This window comes from Dermacentor albipictus, chromosome 1 (assembly GCF_038994185.2).
Source record: "Dermacentor albipictus isolate Rhodes 1998 colony chromosome 1, USDA_Dalb.pri_finalv2, whole genome shotgun sequence".
NCBI lineage: Eukaryota > Metazoa > Arthropoda > Arachnida > Ixodida > Ixodidae > Dermacentor > Dermacentor albipictus.
The window spans coordinates 359,020,044-359,045,384 of NC_091821.1; the positions used below are offsets into that span (position 1 = coordinate 359,020,044).

Genomic DNA, 25,341 nt, shown 5'->3' on the forward strand with positions numbered 1-25,341 from the left:
CAGTGCATAAGCCCTGGGTTTTGCTACATTCTTAAAGAACTTGCACTTTTTGGGGCTTATCTTGTCCCACAACGATAATCGTCATCTGCCTTACTTGTGTTTTCTTTCTTGAAAACTGGAACTTTCTTTCTTGAAAACTGGAACTTCCTTTCTTGAAACATTATTGAAAATAGCATTCGCTATTTTCCTGTTGAGAATGCTATGTCACACTGACAACTCAATACAATGATCAAAGGGGCCTACAACTAAACAAGCCCTACATCTTCCCATTTCCGCCTCTTAACGAGAAACTGGACACACTCGGCATTCACAACACCATAGACGACCTTATTGAAGCTCAGCATATTAGCCAACACAAACGACTCACCAATTCCACCAGGGGCAGGCACATTCTAGACACCCTAAGCATAACCTATACACTACCCAATTCAGACCAAAAGTACCCATTCTTCTGAACATTTGCGCTCAGCTAATTATCTCCCCCATACCTTGCAATGTGCACCCTCAACACAACCATGTGCGACACGCAGACAGAGCTAAACGACTACAAAAGCACTACGACCAAGCTACTTACGTAGCCTACGTGAACACAGCGGAATACCCCAACCAGAACGCAATGACGGTCGTCGTGGTCGTGGATTTGCAGTACTGCCTCACTGCGACTGCATCAATACTCACCACTCAAACCAAAGAAGGAGAAGAAATGGTCATCGCTTTGGCCTACATGGCTACCAATGCACACTGCATCATCAGTGATTCAAAAATGGCCATTCGTAACTACACGAGAGGACTGATAGCACCCCAAGCGCAGAAGATACTCTCTGCCGCTTCTCCGTCAAGGCAACGCCACATCCAGATCATCTGGGTCCCTGGCTGGTCACTCTGGTCTGGCTGGAACTGAAGCAGCCGACGATGCCGTCCGAGCTCTCGCACAACAGCCGCATCATCCTTCTCCTGCGTCGTCTGATCCTGACCAGCCCTCTGTTCTGTATCGTGGTCACGCGCGCGACCGTATGGTCAGGTTCAGAAGAATCCTCCTCCCCTGCTGCAGAGAGCGGTTACGCTACTCCCCAGCACACAAAACACTGAATAAATCTCAATCCACCACTTGGCGACTACTTCTAACGCGAACTTTCCCATACCAGGTGCTATACAACTGCATTTACCTCGTCGCATACTTCCCACTTTGCAATGCGTGCGAGGATCTCGCCGACCTCGATCACATTATCTGGCAATGCCCCAAAGCCTCACCCACCAATGCCCACTGTACCAAAGCTACATGCATCATAACTACAGCCAAACTATGAGAGACTTTGCTGCTCAGCTAGGATCCAGAAGAGCAGCTCTGGGCTGTCCAGATGGCTGAATACGCCGCCAGAAAGCAAGGACTGGCCGCCATCTGAGGAAGGGGGTGGTGGAAGGGACCAGGGGTTAGTCTCCCAACCCCCACCACCCCTGGACCCCATCAAGGACACAATAAAGTTTTATCTCTCTCTGACAACGCGCATGCCGATAGTGGAAATACCGGGCTCGTAGCGTTAAATAAAGGAAGTGCGGGCAAGATAGATGACGATTTTCGTTGTGGAAGGAGATAAGCCCCAAAGCGGGCAAACTTTTTTAAGAGTGTACGATGCCAATCTACTAGTGCATCAAGCGGCGGACTTAGATTAGTGGAGCGTTGGACCAGCTACTCCTCGCACTATCTCTGCCTGAAACTGAGACACACACTTATTGCAGACTCCCGAGATACGAGCTAACTCTGATGTTGCCTGACATCAGCTGCTTTGGAGTGCCAACTTTTCCCTTGAACCAAAAACCGATCAAAAGTATTTTAGTTTCATTCTGAAACAAACTAATAAATAATGTTTCTGTTATGTTGTTATTCCAGTCAAATATATCCTTTCTTTTCATTTTTCATTCTGTTCCGACAAACTACTCTCTTCTGCCTTGTTCAATAATGCTTGTTTTATGTTGATGTAACTGTATTGCCCTTTTTACACTATGCCTTCCTGAAGGCCACCTAAGGTATTCATAAATAAATATACTAAAAAAATGCCGTAAGCAGACATGCAGGAAAGCTACTAGTATTTTCGCCTTCGATGTAATTAAACTTTTGATGATACCGCTTTTTTGTTATGGTAATGTCTGCTTGGGCAGCAACTGCATGTAGTAATAGATGAGTAAATAGTTACAGAATTCTTGGTTTCATGCTTTGGTGCACAATTTCTCACTCCAGCCACTCTTGAGACTGTGGCACGCAGCAGGTAATGACCTACAAATTCATGCAGCAGAACAATCATTTTCTTTAATACGAAAAAAAAAAAGACACAAACTTAGATCTTGCTGCACCTTAGCTGAACCAAATCTTTGTGCATTTGTACATTTCAGTGGCACTTCTCGTTGAATATTTGCCTTTGAACTGGCATACTTAATCCTGCGAGTAAAGCTTGTCAGTTTGCTGAGAAAGCCAACACTAGATACATAGATAAGCATACAATGTGTCTTTCTGTACTCTCATATAATAATTTTGAATGGTTTCTCTTGTGAGCTGATATGTCATACGCGCCACACTAGCTCCTGTCAGCAAACAGAATTCAAAATTTTAGAATGAGATGGCAAACTGACCCCCATTGCAGTTGGTGTCTGGAGTCTTAGTATGACTAAACGTTACTGTGGTGATACCTGGGGGAGAAAAAAAAAGAAAGAGATCGAAAAAACAGAACATAATACTTCGGTGTACATGCCAAAAACACGATACAATTACACCATACAAGGGGGTTCAGATTAATTTTAACCACCTGGGATTCTCTAACGTGCACCTAAATTTAGGCACACAAATGATGAATGCAGCAGGTTTCTGAGGGCGGATCATGCTGTGCCTTGCTTTACACCCTATCACGAGGGTAAAATGCACAAACGAAATCAAGCACCGACACCACCAGGCAACTCATTCAAAGCTTTGAAACCAGCTCACAAGACGATATACATACATACAACCCACAAATTGCCATGTGCGGGGTGTTTCCAGCACGCGATGAATTCTTGTAAGGATATTCCACTTCTACATGTGAATGTAGTGGGAGTAAACGTGTAAGTAACCACATTTGAGCATAATTAGGCCCCAGCATGTACTTTGCTGCTTATAGACTGTAAGCTGTCATTTCCAAACCAGTAAGCGATGACAGAGCAGCCCAAAAGCATTTTTTTCTCACCTCATCCGAGCCACAGCAACAGTACCGGAGCACCCGAAAGCCCCTTGATAAATGAAAAGCCCCCAATTGTGAGCACCGCAGAGCGGAGAAGGAGCTGACCACATTCACTACTGAACTTACGCTCTCTCCGTGTGAATAGGACGGCCGGCGCAAAAGCTGTTATTGTGCACCATCTCTGAGGTCACGTCTCAACACATTCATTTCTTGATTTGACCGCTGTACAGCACACACATTTGGCGCCATGCCAACTACGGAGCTCCACACACATATATAGGCTCCCTAGCGCCAACAGTTAGGGAAGAAAGAAAGATAGTAAAATGCGTTGGAAAGCTACAAAAAAGAAAGGAGGAGGAGAGCACGGGCAGACAGCACAGTTGAGTACTGGGTACCTTTTATCGCTGAAACATTGTTTGGCTGCGCCAAACGCATTGCACGATAGGAGAGTCAGTGCTCCTGTCTATCTTACACCAAGCTACTACCATTCTCTTTGTTCTTAAACCTAAGCTGAAGAAAGCAGGAGAGAGAACATAGTTTCAGGCAGTTTGCCATCATTTATTTCTCACAACTTCGAAGCTTGCTCCAAACCACCATTCAGGTTAAAAAGCCTCAGTCAGGCTGCTGACACAAGAGAGATCGACGCAGGTGCCACGGACCACGGAGCAAAACAATGACACAATTCCACAACCACAATGTCCGCAGTGTGTAGAAGTACCACAGGACAGGTCAACAAAGAACAAAAAAATAATAAATTTACAAAAATTGTGACTCTGAATGAGAGTTTTTGCAATGTCCCTTCGAGGCCTATTGCAGTGGTCCGTGTAAGTGAAAGGCTGGCTACTGTCTGACACAGACAATATGAATCTGAATATCTGTTGGAGACCAGCTAATACACAAGCTGTTTTAGCATGCTGCTGTCATAGAGTTTCTTACTGAAATTACTAGAGGGAACTCTGGCATTGTGATTGTTCAGCTACCACAGGAAAGGCAGTTAGTGCATAGACTTGTATTATCTTTGTGCTTGTGGCTTCGGGCATTCTTCTGGCTTTATTTAATGTGCTTGACCAGCCTTTATTGCACTCAATTTTAAAGCAATCCTTTTTTTTCTTCTAACTGCAGTAGGCAATAAGACTCTGCAAACATGCATAATCACTGCATATTGTTGCATATATAACACAATATTTTGTTGGAAATTATCATTTTAGAAAGTCACAAAGCCTTCTGAAGCCAGAAGGACGAAGTTTAGGAAAAACGCACGTACTAACCATTGTTCCTATGCTGCCTGAACTATTGTACTTGCATCTCCTGTAGGCACAAGAACCAGAGCTCCCTTCAGTCATTTTTGTAGGAAACTCTATGGCTGCTATTACTCGGGCGGTGCACATACACATAAACACAGGTATTGTTTGCAAAATAGATCCTTGCCTTTTGCTTACATCCTACCTAACTGCTCGACTGCACAGACAGCTTGGCAACAGCTCAATTCCAACCATTTCCTAGGACTGCAGCTGGGAAAATTCCAGAGCCAAAAAATAAAATATGTTCATTATAGTTTTTGCGATTTCTACACTATCTTGGTAGGCAAAGAAAACCCCAACGAACAAGTATTCATTCTGACTAAAGCAGTGGTGTAGTAAAAAGTTGCGACCTTAGTTAGTTAAAATGCACCTTATACTGCTTACACACCAAAAGTTGTTTGGTTTGCTATTTTTGTGACACTTTAGAAGCGGTTTCGAAGTTTGACGACAATTGTCATGTTTACAAACCATTTGGAGAGCTACCTTATCAGTGCTATCTTAATGATACTACCAGCCAGTAGAAGACCACAGACTTCATAGCCATCCCAAAATTAAAGTCTCACGAATTTGCCACTTGTTCGACATAATAGCGCGATGTCATCGCTGACCCTGCCTGAATGCAATGTGCGGGATTTGTTACAATAGTTGCCACACATCACTGTTCTTCTCATCTTGATGATGACATCAAGTGCCAGCTGCCAGAACGTGATATACACATATGCTCATCCTAAAGAGCTTTTTTGACAGCATGTAACAACGCGTAGTGCAAACACAGTTGTTCGAAATGCCACCAAAAGTGCTGGGGGCATACAAACGGGGACATCCTGCCATGTGGTGCATGCACTAGAGTATATAGCAAATGTGACCAGAGTTGAAAACGAACAGGAGTGAACACACAGTTCCCTTCCCAGGCTTCAGGTGACTTCCCTTTTGGAAAGAGATAACAAAAGCAACAACAACAAAAATAAAACAAAGGGAAGGTAGGCAATGGACTGGCTGCTCAAGAGGTTGCCAATAAGTCAAACTGAACTCTGCTCAGGTTGGCTGCATGGCATGAAGGAATGTGATCACAGATATCCAGACGTCTCTTTGTGGGTCAAACGAACAGACTGCACATGCTCCAGCCGTGCAGCATTGGTGCCTGGGCTCTCGAGCAGGTGCAGATAGACAGTGTCACACTTTCATCATTTCTACAAGCTTGACATTTTGCTTGTCATTCATGTTCCAATGCTACAAAAAATGCATGCAAGCTTCTGGATTAAATTCTGTGGGCTCAAAACTCCACTTTCTGCCAGTGTTCATTTTCCCCACAAGGAGAGCTCTAGACCACTACAAGCGGGAATCCTTAAGTGATGCAGCTTTTTTGGGTGTGTGCTGGAAAACACCTAGGGTGTGTGGTTCACTGGGTGATCTTGGAGGGGGTGAAGGGGAGGGTGCTTTCTCAGGCCTTGCGGGCGGGGGCGTTGTACTCCTCAACGTCAGAGTCGCTGCCCTCAGACGCTGTGTCATCCAGAGCTAGTCGGTCGAAACCCCGGTGCGGCTGCAGAAGCTGGCCCAGGTCCAGCTTTCCCTGGGACCAGCCTTTGCTGCTGGACCCTTTGTCTGCACATGCCAGCCACAGGGAGACTCAGCCATGTGCCACACTGCACTGCTAACTCATGAGCCTTCAAGCACAACAATGATTACGGCCTGACCACAAAGAAGTCTTTTCACAGGAGTCGGCTGGCGGTGAGCATCTAGTGTTCATACAGCACTGGTGTAGTGAAAGCAAACAATTTCGGCCGGAGCTACGTAAACACTGTTAAGAATTTTGTGCAACCAAATCGAAAGGAAGGCGAGTGATAGGACATGGTCCTCCCCTTTGCTGTTTTGTAATTCTGCAGAACAATATATCCTCCAGGCTGTAGCTCAAATGTGCTGTTCAAATGCTTTTTCACTCCAGAGTGGAATCAACAACAGCCCCCAATGGCAGCATGCAACATAAAGCTTCCGAGCACTGATGCTTGTTGCAAGTCACTGCCTAAAATGTAGTCTGTGATTGGTTGCTGCTCTTCCAGATGGTTTTGGAGCTGACATTAAACGTGAAGTTGACTGCCGACTGAATGCAGGTGCTGAAGAGTTTCCAAACGTCATAGTTGGGAGACTCGATGCCAGCCATGGCCTGTAAAAACTCACGTAGTTGAGACCATAAGCATCAAAAAGTGCCCCTTAAAGAAGCACTTCATCTTTTTGCTGCTTCATCTTAGGATTTGGTTCTGGTGGCACCACAGGCATTTATATCATAGCTTGCTTGATTAATTGATTGATTAACTAGCTGATTGACTGACTGACGGTGTTTAACTTCCCAAAGCATCGAGGGGCACTGTAGCAGATTCTAAAATTTTAACCCTGAAGTTCTCAAATGTGCCATAACTTAGTAAGTACATGAGCACATTTGACTCCTGTTCTAGCCATAATCTGGCCATTGCAGAAGGAGTCGAACCTGCATCCTCGTGCTAAGCAGAATGCCATAGCCACTGAACCACTATGGTGGGCTATGGATAAAGGAATGAAAAGGATGTGCTCTACCCACTGTGCGTCAAAAAGCCTTGTAAATGACAAATGTCATTTATCAGCTTTCCAACAAGACAGATATTTGCAGGAAGATGGAGGCTTGATGTGATAAACAGTGCTTGTAGAACAAGGAATATCATATCCAACGTTTTACCAAGGGGGTTTGTCTTCGTCATGGTAAAGGCAAGTACTCTTGCCAAAACACAGGATATGATGACATTCCTTGTTCAAGCAGCGTTAATTTTTCAGCTTCGGAACATTAGAAAGCTTACAAGGTAAACACTATCTCTTTTAATTGATGTAGACACTACAGCTTATCATAAGCATGTTTCTTTTGGTGTTGTGCTGAATGTAGACAAAAGAAATGTTTCAAGTGCACGTTGATCACTATTACCAATCTATTGCTCCTATATAAATTTTTTGCTGTTTCTTTATCTCAATGTGAAGAAAATGCTAATGCCTTTTTAGTACTAGACAAGTGGGACAGCAAAATGCCATAGATTTAAAATTTTCCAACAAAGACATGCTTTGTGGCACTAAAACTGACAATGAAGAATAAAGAAAACAAAACAAGAATGACAATGTAACAATTTTGGTTTTAATAATAAAAAAAAAACTAGTTAAAAGCATTTTTCCCCGCTATGCACCTGTACTTCTCCTTTGTTCTCTTCCTGGTGTTCCGTTCAGAAAGGTTTTAATATCATTGTTTCATGTTGGCATTGTTCTGTTGGTGTCAGGATGCACAGTGCTATTTGGCAGCAGTTGACAAGGTGGCTAGTCAGGGCACAGAAGCTCGTCACCCATCTTCATTTCCAATGGAGTGTATTCTGGATCTAAAACAAGCAATCATAATTTAGGTAATGTTAAAGAGTTACGCGACAATGACACATTATGTGTCCTGCACAGAGATGGGGCAAGACATTTTCTTGCTTCCACATTTAAAGAAGAGTCAGGGCACTGACAACAGCATTAAAGCACCTTCTATTTGATTGAGTTACAAGTCCTCTGGAATGCATGGAGGTGAATGCATTAATTCTAGGCCAGCCATGACTCATTCATTGACATTGGGGTGCCCAAAATTTAAGCCCTTCACCAACTAAAACATGCATGTGTATAGCATAGGTCTTATATTACAACTCATATTGTTATGCAATTTCTATGCAGAATAGCAATACTGCTAACACCGTGCATAATGATGTTATAATAGTAATATGCAAAATTATGCAACAGTGATGCTTGTTATAATATATAACTTTATTTCTTTTAGTTTAGTTAAGCATCATTACAAAAAGTTGTGTCCAGCACAAAAAATACTTCCATTATATCCAATACTATTACATGCTAGATATCAGCAAAAACATATTTACATTTACTTCATTATACAGTCTGTACTCGTTACAATAAAGCATAATCCAGTGAGAAAGGTCTGTTATATCTGAAGTCCATGCAGTCCAAAATTAGGGTTGTGATATGTTGTGAAATAGCAGAACCTTGTATATATACTGCTGTCTTTTGATTATTCATATTGGAACCTGGAGGTGATAGCAGAGACAATTAAAAAAATGTGGAATTAGAATAAAATAATAAATAAATGAATTTTTGAGGTAACTGTACACTGCATGGTACCTTGCTGTCCTCTTGTTTTTTTGCAAATGCTGGCTGTGAATAAATGGCAGTTCTTCCTACACTAGAACATGCACATCACAAAGGTAACATTTTTCTACTGGTGAAAAAATGGGTTTAAAGAGGCCCTAAACCCCCCTCGGGCTTGGTGAAATAAATTAGTCCACAGGTAGCATATGCTGCTGTGAACATCTCGGCCAAGTCTTGCTGTCGCACGTGGTGTGTGGAGCTCAGAAGAAGAGTGCGCTAAAACAACAAACGCTTTCTTTCCAAACAGAAGCCTGTTCCTCACTCTCTTCCGGACGCTTTATTTCGTAATAAAGCGGAGTCCAATATGCGGCTGCTATTGGTAGGTGCAGTCAATTAGGCAGCGTAGATGCCGTGGCTGCTGCAAGGTGCCGCCACGAGTCCAGTGGCTAAGCGCACTGCAGCTCGCTGAGAACAGCCACATTTGGCTTACGTTTAGCTCGTCGTAGGCACCAAAATCGGAAGTCGTGGCATCTACGTTAACATTCACAATGAAATTTGAACTGCGCGTCACGGTGACATTTAGAACGCAAAGCGTTGTGGGCATGCCTCACTCAGCCACAGCCTTTGCAGTGCAAGGCATTGAAGATGGAACGCGAACACAGTAGAGGCCCTGTTTGATTGCCAATAACTCTGCTTCTTCTGAACGCACTGAAGTACTTTTTGCAGCAAAGCATTTCTGAAATAGCCTATTTTCACTTCAGATGCCTTCATCCACTATAGCAATATTTCTGTCATTGTGGGCAGCTCTCCGCCGTGCATGGTGACCGCATGGAGTACGCTGCTGCCAACAATGACAGAAACATTGGCTACCATTTGTTTTTCACCCAAAATAATGGTCGGTAGAATAAACTGAGGTGTTAGTTTTATCTTATATTACAAGTGACAACCGCTATCAAACCTGTAGCATGAGCAAGAGCTGAGACATGAGGCAAGTTGGACTTTGAGCCCGGGTTTGGCCTCTGCTTCACCGCATCGGAGAGGTTGCGTCATGTGCTTCACTGTCTGTATGCTGTGAATATCAGTCTATCTTTTATTGTTATCGAATAAGAGCCTATCACCCTTGGAAATGGTGCGGCACCAAGCCAGTCGACAGCGGTGTGTGGCAATGAGTTGCTTGCATGGTCATCCCGAAAATTCTCCTAAGCCGACAGGGCGCCATATAGCATGGTGTTGCAGGAAGCTTGCCGCTAGTGTGTTCGCACATTCCACAAGTGGCCAAAAATAGTTGCGCGCAGTTCACTGCTACACACACACATCACCGCAGCAAGGTACACTGTACACACACTATGTACTATCTAGACGAAATTTGGACAAAATTTCGTCCGTTATAGTTGGGAAAAGCGGAACAGACTAAGTGAGAAGAATGTTATATCAGAAAGTATGTTGCATGTGCATCCATTATAGTGAGTGTGTACTGTATATGATAATTTGTGATACAAGTGTGTGCTATATTGCGGTTCGACTGAATTATGCATACTGAAGTGAATATTGCAGGACATGCTTGTCTTGTACAGTGGATTCAGAGCAGTTTATACAGTCAACGACTGAATTTTCGGACGCCCAAATTTTCGGACATGCCCGATATTTCGGACGTCTTCGCGGCACCGCCACGAGCCCCATAGAATCAATGTATAAGGACATCTGAAGTTTCGGACGCTCGAACCCCCCGCCGTCCAATTTTCCGGACTTTTTGACGCGACGGAAGGTCCTTTGGCTCCTCGCGTAGCGCCCTCGCGAAGGAAATCGACTTGCAGCCGAAGCATATCACCGCTTTGAACCACAACTAGCCGAATCTAGCCGTCACACACCAATGTGGTCTGGCCACGCTGGCTATGTTCATCGCCGCACTTCCGCCTCCGGCGGAGTTTCCAGAGCGGCGCCATTTCGTTTGTTTGCGGGTCACGTTTTGGCTGGCGTAGTGTGTGGTTGTGCTGTTGTGCTCTGCGACGCTAGGCCTAGGTGCTTCGACGCTCGTCAGCGAACTCCACTGTTCAAATTGAGGACTTCGCTTGCCTTCGATGGCCCCCACTCCGTCTTCGTCGTCCTCGCCGATGGCATTGAAGCGCGGAAAACAGTACCGTCGGTTAACGATGAAGAAGAAAGCAGCCATTATAAAACAAGTCGTGAGCGGCCGATCGCAGGCTGACGTGAGCAAGGAGTTCGGAATTTCTAAGCAAACAGTTTCGGATTTCCTCAAGAACAAGGACAAGATCTTGGAAGCGGCCGAAAAACCATCTGGTGCCCAAAAAAAGAATGCAAGCCAAGGTGTTCATCCAAAGCTTGAGGAAGCTCTCGTCGTGTGGCTTAATTCGATGACAGCAAAGCGGTTGCCGGTCTCGGGCTGCATCTTGAAAGAAAAAGCGGAAACTCTCGCGGTTCAAATGAACATTGAGGATTTTAAATTTAGTGATGGATGGTTGAGGAACTTTAAACATCGGAATGACCTCAAGTTCAAGAAGATGTGCGGCGAGAGCGGCGCCGTCGACAGTGCAGTTATTGAGCAGTACCGCAACGGAAAACTACAGTCATTGTTGCAGCAGTTCTCTGCTGACAACGTTTTCAACTGCGACGAAACTGGTTTGTTTTATAAGATGTTGCCAGAAAGAACGCTCGCTTTTGCTGGTGACCCATGCCATGGTGGCAAGCACAGTAAAGAACGGCTGACCGTTCTTGTCGGCAGCAACATGTCTGGCAGCGAGAAGCTTCCCTTGTTGGTAATCGGGAAGTCAAAGAACCCGAGGTGCTTTAAAGGGGCAACGCTGCCAGTGTTGTACGAAGCCAACAAAAAGGCATGGGTGACTCAGCAGTTGTTCGAAAGTTACGTCCGCAGGTTGGACAGGAAGTTTGAGCTTCAGAACAGACGTGTCGTGCTCTGCATTGACAACTGCGCCGCTCATGGTCACATCAAGAATTTGAAGGCTGTCCAGCTGGAATTCATGCCACCCAACACGACTGCAGTCCTCCAACCAATGGACCAAGGCGTCATCCGCAATTTGAAACTTTTGTACCGTTCGCGGGTGCTAAACCGCATGGTGCTGTGTGCGGAAAACGCCAAAGGATACAACGTTGACCTTCGGTCTGCTGTTGGAATGCTTGCGGACGCATGGAAGGCAGTGACGCAAGACACGATCCGCAACTGTTTTCGTCACGCGGGCTTCGTACTCGCCACAGAAGAACCAGACTTGCCTGAAAGCAACAACACTATTGACGTATGCCCGCCCATGGACGACGTGATCAACGACCTCCGCTCTGCTGGGGTTTCCATACCCACAGAAATAACTTTTAAACAGTTTGTTGATGCAGACAACGAGCTCGACTTCTGCGCAGAACTGACTGACGAGGAAATAGTCCGTCAGGTTGTGGGGGATTCGGAAGACTCCGATGTTGAAAATGAGGAGCCAATGCCTGCGCCGCCTACAAGCGCCGAGTTGACGCGAGCACTGTTGACTCTTTCATCGGTATACAGTGCTGACATGACCCTTGCACAGATCGAGGCGAATATGATCGCATGCAACCGGAACGCCGTCCAAACAACAATCGGCAAGTTCTTCAAGCCACTGCAGCAATAACACCGGCTGCCCGACGATGCATATGTATATAATAAAAAACGGCAGTCGGCTGCATACAGAGTTTTTGGACGCCTGTTTTTATAGCCACTTCACTGATGCTTTGGCAGGGTTTCGGAAGCCTGGTACTTCGCCCTCTACCTCTAGATCCAAGAAAAAAAGAAAAAGTGTGTTTTTTGCATGCATTCGTTTTTTCGGACTGCCTGAATTTTCGGACGTTTTTACGTTCCCTAGAGGGTCCGAAAAATCGGTCGTTGACTGTATTTCATTTATGTTGGCATGTTACCTCAATGTCTGTTGCATCAGTTGTGCGGTGATCTTTGGAGCGTGAGAAATAAATTAAGCAAAAATTTCAAACTATAGTAAGGACAGTATTAAAGTTTCTCCATTCATTTCTATTTAATACATAATGTTGCCTAGTGCCATTACTTGGTGCGATTGTGTTTTAATGTTTGGCAATGGCGAGTGATGAGAACCATTGACTTCCAGTTCTAAACTCAAGGGTGATGCATAGTAATAAAGCAGGTAACGGTTTCATGTGCTCTTTGTGCATTCATACCCGTCATGTAAACCTGTGATCACAAGTATGCAGACAAACAGGTCTAGAAAATAAACGAATATTTCTTGGCAACCTAGACTGAAAACCTGAAACTGATTAATGCATTGCAACGTTTGCAATGCTAAGTCTGAACTACAGTCTTCAGTTTCAGATTCCATACCACAGCATCAAGAAAATTAAGTTTTGTTGTTTTTGCAGAACCTTTGCTCTGTGTACTTTTGGTGCTTTTAGTACATGTTTTTACACATAAAGGGTTGTCCATGAAAATGAAATTTGGTATCCATCCACTTTGAAACAGCATAAATATACAAGGACACACACACATTACTCTATACAGGAGCTTTGCACCTGAAGAAAAATTAATCCTGATTGAGTGACCGAACCCAGTGCCACAGTACTTCAGGGGCAACTAACGAGAAGGATAGCAGATAACAGTTCATTATTGAGATTGACAATTTGAAGTCAATTTGATTTGACTGGTTTGACAGTTTGATTGAAGACAATTTGACAATTGAGAATTTGAAGCACTAGAACACTGATCAGCCATAAATGCAGGAACCCTAATTTAAATTATGTTAACCTCCATAAAGCTTGTGCGCCGTTGGAAGTAGTGCCTTATAGCTTGGTGAAAATAGCCTTTGTTTGCACTAAAGGAACTACTGAAGAGTTTTCTGTTTTTATGAGGTCAAGTGGGTGGAGAAATTTTACTGTATTAAGCCATTCCTGCAAGCTGCAGGGCACTTTCCTCAATATATATGGTGTCTTAAGCTGTTCCTTGAGAATCTTGTTTTAAGCTTTGATAAGCTGTTTTAGCTGCCATCATGCTAAATATTTATTCACCATCTCTAACAGTGGCTGTACCTATTTTTTGCCCGAGAGTTGCACGTGACTCACCTTTCCTGCGTTTGAGTCGCACAATGAGGGTGATGATAAGGAAGGAAAGGATGGGGATGGCCAGCAGGGCAACCACCACCATGGAGAAGCCAAAGTTGTCCTCGTCCTCGTCACCAGCCTCCTTCGAGGTAGGCAACTTGCTGGATCTTGTTTCACCCCGCGGTACCGAAGGGGGCGTTGTGCTAGGCACCGCTGGTGGAGGCACATCGACCAGGACCTTCTTGCCGCTCCGGTGCACTTCTGCAGCAAACAGAGTGAAACGCTGTGAAGGACAACTGGCAATGTCTGAAGAACTTTATTAGTACGCAAAACAGGGCTCAGCTGTTTCGTGACCAACAAGGTGAACAGCGAAAACAATGGGCCACGATGGACACGAGCAATGGACTTGCATGTCGTTCGAGCCTCAGTGGGTCTATGCGGTTTGTTGTCTCAGACTGCCCAGAAATGCCCGAGACGTTGCTTACGCCAATGATCACTGCCCGAAAGCAGTGGCTTCAGGCACTACTGGGCAACCCGAAATGAAAGATTGTAACACTCTCTATTTGTACTGTCTAACCTGCTAAGCTGTGAAGTTTTTTTTTATTTACAAAGTGAGATTACAAGAGAAGTGACTTCCCAAAACAGTGCTTTTGCTACAAGTTGGCATCCCACTACCACGAGTGCAAGGGTTGCTGGTCAGTGAAATCTATATCAAATTAGTCAAATTAGTAAATGGCTTCTATAGCTTTTGCTTTCTCATATACTTGAATGCAGCAAGGACATTTATGAAAGCAATTGCTTGGCTCACCACATGATGGAGTTGCCCAAGATTTTTGCCCTGTCACATAGCATTTGAATGTTAAAAAAGTTTATTTGCAAGGCCTTCTTGGGCCACATGAAATTAAATCAGTAAGAACAATGCGCAAAATATACAGCATGGCTAGTTTCATGACATGACTTATAGTTGCCTACTTAATGGCTAAATGTAGTGATGACGTTTCTGGGTCAGGCGGCAACACAATGTTTTGAGCAACTGCATGGAACTGCTTTGAGTGTGGTGAAATAGGTCTCCTAAGGCCAAGACAAATGACAGAGAGAAAGAGAGATAGAAAGTGGCATAATTGAACTGAAAACAAACTTTCAGATAGGAGGTTGTCTACGATGTGGAAGCAAGAACAAGACAATCTGGACACACTAGTAAATGCTCAAGATAGCTAGCTCCAAGGTGCAGATTGCACAACAGCAAATATCTCATAGCACAGCAGTTTTTGGAATAGTTTGTCGCACTAAAACGATTTTAATGGGCTGTTGCTAACATCGAAGCAGCTGTCTGTGTTAACCTAACGTGAGTGTTAAGTAGGAATGTGGTGAACTGGGCTGGTTGGTGCATTTTTAGAAGAGAGTCAAACAGCGCTTGCCAAATTACTTGAATTTCATCCTGTCTAAAGCACTGTTCGATTCCCTTCTATGACTGTAAAGGCCCATTTTTACTCTCATGTTTTGGTCACTTGTGACCGCTTTGGACAAATAGGAAGAGCTATGTAGTGCTCGCCAAATTTGACAGCATGTCGGCAGGCATTACATAGCTTTTCCAAGCTTCCTATGTTCGCCTTTTGTCTAAGCCACAGATATTCAGATCTGCACTGACTGGTGTGGTGAGTTTCTGCACACACAAACTTATTTCCACACCTTACAGTTATTGGCCAAGAGGCAGTAGTTTTGGCTTCTGAGCCAGAACTACTGCAACACTGGTAATGTGCTTGGAGAAAAAAGTTTACCTTTATCCTAACTGTTTGAGAAACAGTTAGAACAAAGGTAAACTTTGTCTAGTGAGTGCAGTAACATAGTTTGACCAAGTGCCAACTCAATGCATTGGGAAAATGTTCACATTAGATATCAGTGTCATAATATAAGATCATATCAGATGTAAAAATATCATTAGATATTATATTAGGCAAGGCTGAGAAGAGACTAGTGAGTACAAGACTATTAGAACAAGGACTAAGTGTGCACCGCACTCACGGTGGGCAGACTGGAACAAAACCCCATGTTTACATATTTTAGGTTGTTGCCCTGGACAGCACAAATGGAAGATTGTACCCTAAAAAAGCTTTTTTCTTTTTACAAACTCTGAAGGTACAATTATTGTAGCATCCCTGCACACACTGCTACAAGCCTGCATGAACTGTGCTTACCTCGGACAAATTGCCACAGACGGTTGGGACCAATTTCACCTACGTAGACCTGCTCTATGTCCTTGGAACACGCAATGTCATGTGGGGCTATAAAAGACTGGAAAGACAAAGCAAACAGAGGGTCACTCAACCTCACATGAAATGCTATACAAGAAAGATTACAGCCATCTATCTCACCCCTATTTTTTGAAGTATTAAAGAAAAAAAGAATGGTAAAAAGCAAAAAGAAAGCTAAGATGAGAGAATAAATAAATTGAGAGAGAATGAAGGCGAGACAGAGGGTAGATATGAAAGGGCAAGAGGTGGAGTCAATGTAAGCATGCATTTTAAGAGAAAGCTCTCCCTAGATGACCACCAAATCCGTTTGAATAAAGTTTATTGCTATTGTAGCACACATTTCAAATAGCACGCATTTCTTTAAAGCTTGTTTTGAACATACAAGCCTGCAGCAGACTTAGAGCAGCATTGTCTGATAAGTAACACATTGCTTTTAGACAAAAATGTATTCTTCAGCTCTTGTCTATATTGCCTGCTTCCACAACTCGTCCGGAAGAACTTTCTCCAATCAAGCACCCATCTTGCATCTTTTCACCATCAGAAGATTTCAACAGAAGGTTTAAAGATTGAGGAGCAAATATTTTTGCCACCGAATTTATTGTAAAGTTTGACACGAAATTAGTAAAATTGCAAAATGAGCCCAAGTTCGTAAACTTCACGAAAAAATCGGGAGAGTTGGCAGGTACTGAATATTCAATATGTCTAAATATGTCTAAACAAACTACCACTGTTGCATTAAGGCACTTTCTCACATGCTTTCACATTATGACAGCAAAGATTAGTATTAATGTCAAAGGTAACAAAAGCCTAACATAAGAACAAGTTTATAAAAAGGCTGGCAACTGGATCTGGAAGGGACACAATGTCTACGTCAAAAGAAAAGGATCAGAAAGGATATCTGAGAAAGGAAGGCAGAGAAATCACAAAGAATTAGAAGAGAAGAAAGAAAACAAACATGCTAAGAGCAAGGAGAGCCGACCTAGAGGCACAGCACCATGCTTCAGCTACCAGCAGTTGGTGAAATAAAGTAAACTTAAAACATATACAGTAGTTCACTGAGTAAAGTAAAGACACAATGCATATCATACCCCGCTGGGAGGGCTCATTGAAGCCAACAGCTGCCGTGATGTGAGGTTGAAGAGGAAGGCCCTGGAGGGATTGGACAAGACACGGGGACCTGACACAGCTAGCAGCAGGCCTCCGCTATAAGCAATAGAGTACACCTTGCCCTGGAATGCGTCTATGGCGAGCTGCACAGAATGGGGAAAACGAAAGTCTATGGTGACGACCATCAGGAGAATTTCGTTGTATAGTACTCCTGACTTCAGCCTGAGCTGCCCCTTACCTTGAAGCTAAAGGAGCCATCCAGAATGTCAAAGCACTGCACTCGTCCATTCTCTCTATCGGCCACGCAAAACAGCCCTTCTGTTTCAGCCAAGATGACCTTGTGGGGGATGGCAAAGCTCCCAGGCGGAGCAGTCACTGAAAACCAAATGAAGCTGATTCACCATTTCTAATTCTGCAAGATGGCAAATGATTCACCGTAGTGCAAGATGGACACAATGTGAAGTCCTGGCATGCAAAGTGGGAACATCCCATGCACGTGCCCAATTCCTGCACTTCTTGTCTACAACACTGAATGCGACATCGGTACGTGGCTCTTGGTTGGCCTGTTACGTTAATTCAACTGCCTTACGCTTTAGTCAACTTGCTGTTACTTGTGTTTACAAACAGTTTGACCGAGGCTGATATAGAATCCGTGGAAGCTAGGAGAAGAGCGAGCCAGCAATATTGCAGCAGTTGGGCACAGACACTGGCGGCACTGTGCCCACAACTCTACTTGATTGTAGGTGGGTTATCAGCAGCAGCGTAATGTCTTATATGTCTACAGTGACATTTTCAGACAAGGTGCCCAAAATGATGCCACTTGGGCAGATCAGGTGTTTGTGCCTGGAGCCCACAGTGGTTCTGTGTGTGCTGGGAAGTTCCCTCATTTTTGACCCTTAATGAAGTGCCGATTTCATCTAGTCCGCACACTGTAGGCAGCCTCATGTTACAAGCTAGATGCCCATCCCATACAGTGAAGCTGTGCATTGGGCAAGGTAACCTGTGGCATGCAACTCAAGCAAAGGAGGATCTGGCACTCTGAAACAGACGGTAAGATGTAGCTAAGGTGCAGACTAATTTTTTCTTTGTTTGTTTGTTTGCTGGTGAAAGCTGTGTCAGCCATAGTTGTCATTAAATGTTATTTGAAAGTGCCAGAAGACATGCTCACCAAAAGAGGAAGAGAATGCACCGTCTTCACCGATTTGACGAAGAAACTTGCCTCCCTTGTCAAAGTGCACCACTCGGGAGTTGCAGTACCTTTGAGAGATAGCGATACAATACATATATATAATATTTATGGCAGAGGCCAAGGTACAGTGTTAGTATCGGCCTGCAGGGGTACTGCTGTGCAAAGCTATTTCAGCCCGCTGCAGGTGCGTCGATTGATCCGCGGTGGGGGCGCCCTATACAGAACCAGCGAGGACAATGCTAACCAACCATAAACTTACTTAAGTGAACTGCGGACTATGGCAGCTCTGGAATTTAGAGGCGCCGGCTGGGGTCGGGCGTGACCACCTGGCTACGGAGACGCAAGACAATGGGCACCCGGCCGCGCTGCAGGGGTCAGCTCGGGGAATAAAAGGCACCTTTCCTGACACAAGCCCGGAGTTCTACGAAGTCCGCCTGACGTCGGCTCCGGACCGTGAACCTCGCGCAAGGAAGTGTGTGTGTGAGTGTGTGTGTAAACCGTCCCGCAGAGAGGCGGCTTGTTTACGATGACGTTGAACGTTTTGCCTCACCTAGGGATCTAGGGAACACGAAGTGTTTAAAAACGGCTGTTTGTCGGCTGCTAAGTGTGCTCGTCGTCGTGCTCTGTGCTCGTCAATGTACTCGTGAGCTGTGTGCTCGTAAGCTGTGTTCTGTAGGTTCGTCTTGCGTGCTCCATTTGGGAGCTACGCTTAGACTGTTGAATGTATCCTCTAGTTTAAAATGTAAATACTGTAAATAAACCCTGTTCACCTAGTTCTTCCCAAGTTCCTCTCTACAACCTTCAACCCTTACAAATGGTGGCAGTGGCGAGATCATCCGATAATTCCTACAACTGGATGCCAGCGGTGGGACTGTCCTCTAAATCTTACAACAGACATGAAAGTATCAAAGTTACCTGAGTTTGACATAACTAAATGATTGGTGCAATTTCTCTAACAATGAAATAGTAGTCTGCTAACTGGATTAACTATAACGCAGTGCCCATTACGAAAGTGAAGCAACTGTCCGCCCGGGTCATCACATGCCGTATATACAGCTATCACCACCAAACCTACTGTGATCAGCATATTCACCTATCTGTTTTACAGCATGTGATGCATCGTGCCCATTGGTAGTGCACTTCATGCTTTTAGTAGGCGATAATCCACATGCGCCGCCGTTCCCTGCCGCAGGCATCACGATGTGTGCATCACGTTTTGCTTCAGCGGCATCTGGGGCCACCAACCAGCTCTATTTCATTTCGGTTTCCTGTCGCCCTCCTAAAACACTATGTAATAGGAAAACAACAAAACACGTCTCATGCCACTGGAGCAGCACCAGCTCTACGTGCGTCGACGTCTCGTGCGGCAACGATCTGCACGACCCTTTGCATTACGTAGATGTCAACAATAGTTGAGTCTCAAATATTTTAGCTACTTCGGATTGTTCATTTTCCCTGTTAGTATGTTTTTTCTTGCGGATCTTTTTCAAAATGTATGAACGAGGTTCTACTCTATTCTAAATTTCGAATACTTGCACTCCCCAAAATGAACATGCTAGTATACATCACGAAAAGCAGCCCACAGTCTAGTGGTCCACTCAGTAGCATGCAGCCAGATCAACCAGCAGAGAAATCACAGGTTTACACACCCGTCAGCCACGTAGAAGTCACCTCCGCTAGCAATGGCAACACTAGTTGGCTTGCAGAAGTGGTCCTTGCCTCCTCCTGGCTGGAAGCGTTCTCCAAGAGACATCAGGGGAATCTTGGCTCCACCAGGAGGATACTTGTGAACCTAAAAGGTGCACAAGGATGCCACTTGTAACACACAGCCTAAACCCATGTCTTACAAGAATGCAGAAGAAAAGATGAACAGAACAAATCTTCCAATCCTACAGTGCTTCTCTTCCTGATTGCCGTTACCTGCTGCTGATCTCAATACCAGTTACGTACCATGTTTACTCATGTAAGGCCTGCATTTTCTTTTATGGACTTTCACAGGCTATGGGCTTTACAGGAGGCAGGCTTATGGCTACTCACTGATGCCTCGAACTGTGCTCAGACTACTATGCAACTGAGGGCGGCTGTTTTTATTCAATCGTCCTCACTGCTGCCACTGTCCTCATCATTTTATGAGTCTTCTCATGATCACCCACTCATGAGGCTGCAATTTATGCCATTAGGTGCCTCCCCATCATTGCTAGCAGAATGCGCCTAAAAGCATGATGCAACTAAACAATGTGCTGCAGCAGAGCCGATGCCATTGAAATGAGCTGAATCTATGCTGCATGATCAAGTGGAATGTGATGATGATGACGAACAATATTTTTTTCCAAAAAATACTTGTGCTCCAATATGAGGGTGCAGGCCTTACACGATTAAATGTGGTATGTACCCTGTAACCCTCACATACAGTTTCTTTCTTACCAATACATTTTACTGATGTATGGTTGGTCAGGAATGAAGTGCAGCAAAATGGAAAGGTATCAAGTTGCATTTCGAAGTACATATACACCAAGAAGTCTTACACATTAATCAGCTAATCACATTCTGAATTACAATAGTGCACTGAAATGTGAAAACCCTTCACAGAAATTTATTTGTAAGTGAAAGAAATCTGGCAAGGAGGATACACTGAACAACAAATAAAGTGCAACAGTAACACGCATATTAAGTAGTAATGGCCATAAAATTAACAAAGACTTGTTAAGTGAATTAAAAAAAAGAAAATGACCAACAACAGCCAGCCGCAGTTCGTATACTGCTGCTTTAACAAAAAATAAAAAAAAATGACACCCATCAAGGCATCCATTTTTGAACATCACAGTAAAGACACACAAGTAGGAACTATGCTGCCGATGGGCACTCATTTTCATCTGGACTGCTACATGAAGTTTAATGCTAACAGTCTCATTTATAGATGTGGTTAGATGGCAAAGCCATACAACTGATGAGAAGGAGAGTACAAATCTGTGCATGCAAGCAATACAAATAAGCCGCTCACCTGGTGTAGGGCGACGTCTGTGATCCAAATGAAACCCTCTCTGTCTACAGTGAGGCCATGTGGCATAAAAAACCTGAACAATGCAGAGAGAGGGGAAAAAATAAAATAGAAATGAGTGTCCCAGACCATGCATACTCAAATACACGGCATTTCGGCAAGTCAGGGCATTCATTCATCACACTACTATGTATTAGGAGGAAATTATTGTGCAACTGTCAATGTGAATTTCTTTGGCAGGACGTGTAAAGTTTAGCTTGGCTTGGATTGGTTGATTGATTCATGGGGTTTAACGTCCCACAGCAACCCTAGTTCTATAGGAAACGCAGTAGTTGAGGGCTATAGATTATTTCTGACTGCCTACGGTTCTATAATGCGCACCTAAACTTAGGTGCGCATTATAGAATAGAAATAGTGGTAATAGAAAATGGGAAGAAATGTAATAATTAAGAAAAGTAATAGAAACGGAAATAGAGTGGAAATAGTGGAAATAGAAAACAGTGGTAATTAACCACTATTGAAATGCAGCCACCGCGGCCAGGAACCAAACCCACGACCTTGTGCTGGGCAGAAAAGTGCAATAGTAATTGAGCCACTGTGGCAGGTGGCTTGATTGGAGTGCAACACGGTCTAGTTACGCGGTCATAGCTGTGCAAATGAAGCTTTGAACTAAACCTTCTTAATACATCTCGTTTCTCTTGTAATGCATTTTACCATTATTGTTTGCTCTTACATAAAGAAAACAGAAAGATACGACTGAAACAGCATGGTGAGCATGGGCCTTTTCATCATTACTATAAATTTAGCGACCTACTGGTGGTGCTGTTAATATTTAATATAACAGCACACTCTATTACCAGTGTTCATATTTTAGCAACAACTACTTGTAGTACAGTCGATCCCGGATATATCAAAGTTGAACCTTTCGAATTGCTGTCTGTATCGAACAGTTGCAAAATCCCATTGAAAATCCCATACAAAAATATAGCGGTGCACTACACATCAAATTAATTCCTGTTCACATCCACATTCGATATATTAAATGCAGAACTGTCCTTGAACTGCGCTTCTCCTAATGAGCACACAATCACTTCTAGTGTCATCAGAAAGACCATATGGCAGTGGTGTGCAAGACTCATCGCCGAGCGATTCGCAGGCCCGTGCTCAACGTGCTTCCACAGTCACAAGTGAGGGCGGAACGTCCTCGGACGTCCTGCAACTTGTAAGCCATTTTCAAAACTAACAGCGTGCATGTGGTGTTGGCAGTTGCTGATATAAGGGCTAGAGGGGAAGAGCCGAAAACAAGTGGACCTACCAGTCGTGAAGTCTTAGAGCGCTGAGCGGCACGCAAGAAAAAACACGCAAGCTTTTTAGGGCAGTCGAGAAGTGAGAACGATTGGTTCTATCAGGAAGTCGGTTCCAAAATTAGAAATAACAGTCCACCTCCATGGCTCGTTATTCACTTATGACAATCACCTGCTTAAATTGCACATTGTTGGTATTGTAACAGACATGCAGTCGGGGTGCATTCATGCGCAATTCACAGTACTAATGCACTGATGGCACATATCTGTACAGGCTAATTTGCTTCTGTAGTACATCAATTTCTACCTTATCTTGAATAAAATTACACAATAAGCACTGTTGTGGCTAGGGTGGCATTCAGGGCATGGAATCCACCAAGCCCATCAACTGCTACATCAGGTAGTAGAAAATGAAGGAAAAGGGTTTATTGGCTTAGTTACACGGCTCCAGTACGGAAGACCGCTCCATGAAGGAGCAAATTAAAGGTCCAAATTCACACCGGGGCTCTCTGTCCTCACTCTCAAAAGGTCTTCACTTTCAATACCGCCATCTTCCCAAGGCGAGTCAACTAAGGAATCTGGAAACTGTCCGGCAGCAAATCGCCATCGTTGACTCTGTTGCGATACCATGCCCATGCTCACAATAATCCACAGTAACTCTGCCTCCAAAGAGACTGGTTTGGAATATGTGGCAAGAAAGCAACCTACGCCTCTCAGGTCATCAACATTGTTACCCTCCTTTTCATCCTTCACTCAGGCTGCCAGGTAAAGGGCGGGGCGAGGGCCTTTTGTGGGACCCGTCAAGAGTTGGTGTCCTCCCGGTGTTGACCTCTGGATAGGCGCTGATGGATGGGTGGTGGTTTGACTTGTGTTAAGCATCTAATTAACTGTGACTCCCAAATCACCGTCGTTGTTCCCCTATTTTTCATTCTTCACTCAGGCTGCCAAGTAAAGGGCGGGGTGAAGGCCTTTTGTGGGACTCGTCAAGAGTTGGTGTCCACCCGGCATTGACCCTGGATAGGCGCTGATGGGTGGGTAGTGGTTTGACTTGTGTTAAGCATCTAATTAACTGTGACTTCCAAATCGTCGTCGTTGTTCCCCTCTTTTTCATCCTTTGCCCAGGCTGCCAGGTAAAGGGCGTGGTGAGGGCCTTTTATGGGACCTTTCAACAGTCGGTGTGCATGCTGTGCTGACACCTGGATAGGTGCTGATGGAAGGGTGGTGGTTTGTCTTGTGGCAAACGTCGAATTAACACCTTTGTGGTGTTGAGACATAACAGCACTTGGGCACGTGCGAGGTGCACTGAAATCTTGCGTTTGGACGAGGGGGGGGGGGGGGGGGGGGCTTTTAGGACTAGCATTGCGATCAGTATATCAAACACTATTCCGCAGCGTGAGAGACTTGCAATGTTCACAAGCAAAATATTAGTCAGCTTTTATCTGTTCAACATGGCTTTGGAGAAGGAAATCAATAAATTCATGCTTTTCAGGATATTCAGAAACTGTCCAAGATGTGCGGATATCTCAGATAAGCTTCAGGTAGGCATATTTTATATTTAGAATAATTGATATATATGTAACTATATTGCGATCTCCTTCGGGATCGATATATCTAAGATCGACTGTATAACAATATTCTTTTTAAGAAAGACACCAGATAACATTATGTTTTACTGGAGATTAAACAATTGTGACACAAGCAATGTTGGTCAGTGCACTTATTTTGAAATGACTTGTCTGAGAAAGAGGAAAATCTGAAGCCATAACTTCATCCACGACGCTTCATCAATACTCTTCTTGCTGGCTAACTTAAAAATGTTTATGGGAAAGACGCTTACTGTAGATATAAAGCAGTTGGGATGCAGGTGAAAGATTGAATGCACACCATACACAAAAAATTATCCATATATCATTGGTAGGATGAGCTTTGCAAGGCTAATCTGCATGTTATGTGTACATGTTTTGTCTGCTGAAAGGTACAAGGAGCAGGCAGAATTGGTTGCAACTGACAGGAAGTCTTGGTTCTTTTGAAATACTTGAACATGGTTAAGTCAAAATGTAGCTTGAAATAAATGTCACTTCAATGCCACATCTAAACACTTCTTTCTCCTTGCAATAAGTTGCCTCCCTACACTGCCTTTCAACTTCAAGCTTGTATGGCATCAACACTTACTGCTGTCGGCCCCATCGGTGAAGCAGGTGACCGTTCCCGGGCTCAAGGGTGAGCACCGTGGACTCGGGAATGGGGCCCTCTTCCACACGTTGGTAGACGTCGTTGTAGTCAAAGGACCTGCACGACACCAATCGCAAAGTTTGCATGCAGTTTTCTTTCTTTTTTTCCATATTATTAAAAGAAGAAGAATGAATGCCAATTGCTTCTTATGGAATCACACTAAACAGCATAAAAACACTGTTTATGTGAATTACCCTCTTGCATATGTCTGAAAAAAAAAAAAAATAAGACTGCCAAACTATCATCAGAAGACAAACTATACAAATAAGCACTAATGACAAGCTCTCACATATAAGAAAAATTATCAGTCTACTGTAGCCATCTTTCTACCTATGTAATATTGCCACAAGGTTTGAGTTCCAACTGCGAGGAAAAGGGAGCACATGTGGCGGACATAAAAAATCTTACATAAATTTAGGTACTAGAATAACACATTATTAGTATGAAAGGAAAAATTGACATCCATCCATATGGAGCATGAAGCTACAAAGGCAGCCCACATGGGTTTCTTAGAAACAAAGTCCTGCGTTGAAGAAAAATTCGTTTTG

The 25,341-nt window shown here is 44.0% G+C and overlaps 1 protein-coding gene across 2 annotated transcripts in view; it reads right to left on the bottom strand.

Moving 5' to 3' along the window:
- Positions 1–3,743: 3,743 nt before the first annotated feature.
- The window catches only part of LOC139054606 (peptidyl-glycine alpha-amidating monooxygenase B-like), a 44,391-nt gene continuing 22,793 nt past the window's right edge, over positions 3,744–25,341 (bottom strand). Inside the window, exons 14-22 of one of the 2 annotated variants that reach the window (XM_070531845.1) lie at positions 24,734–24,850; positions 21,261–21,333; positions 19,909–20,051; positions 18,239–18,327; positions 17,309–17,445; positions 17,052–17,213; positions 15,907–16,003; positions 13,733–13,972; positions 3,744–6,109 (exon numbers count right to left, since the gene is read on the bottom strand). In XM_070531845.1, coding sequence (XP_070387946.1) covers positions 5,949–6,109; positions 13,733–13,972; positions 15,907–16,003; positions 17,052–17,213; positions 17,309–17,445; positions 18,239–18,327; positions 19,909–20,051; positions 21,261–21,333; positions 24,734–24,850 — 1,219 coding nt within the window. In that variant the 3' untranslated portion in view covers positions 3,744–5,948. Of the gene's footprint in view, positions 6,110–7,636; positions 7,894–13,732; positions 13,973–15,906; positions 16,004–17,051; positions 17,214–17,308; positions 17,446–18,238; positions 18,328–19,908; positions 20,052–21,260; positions 21,334–24,733; positions 24,851–25,341 lie in introns of those variants that run through there. The other variant, XM_070531846.1, reaches the window with a different exon arrangement.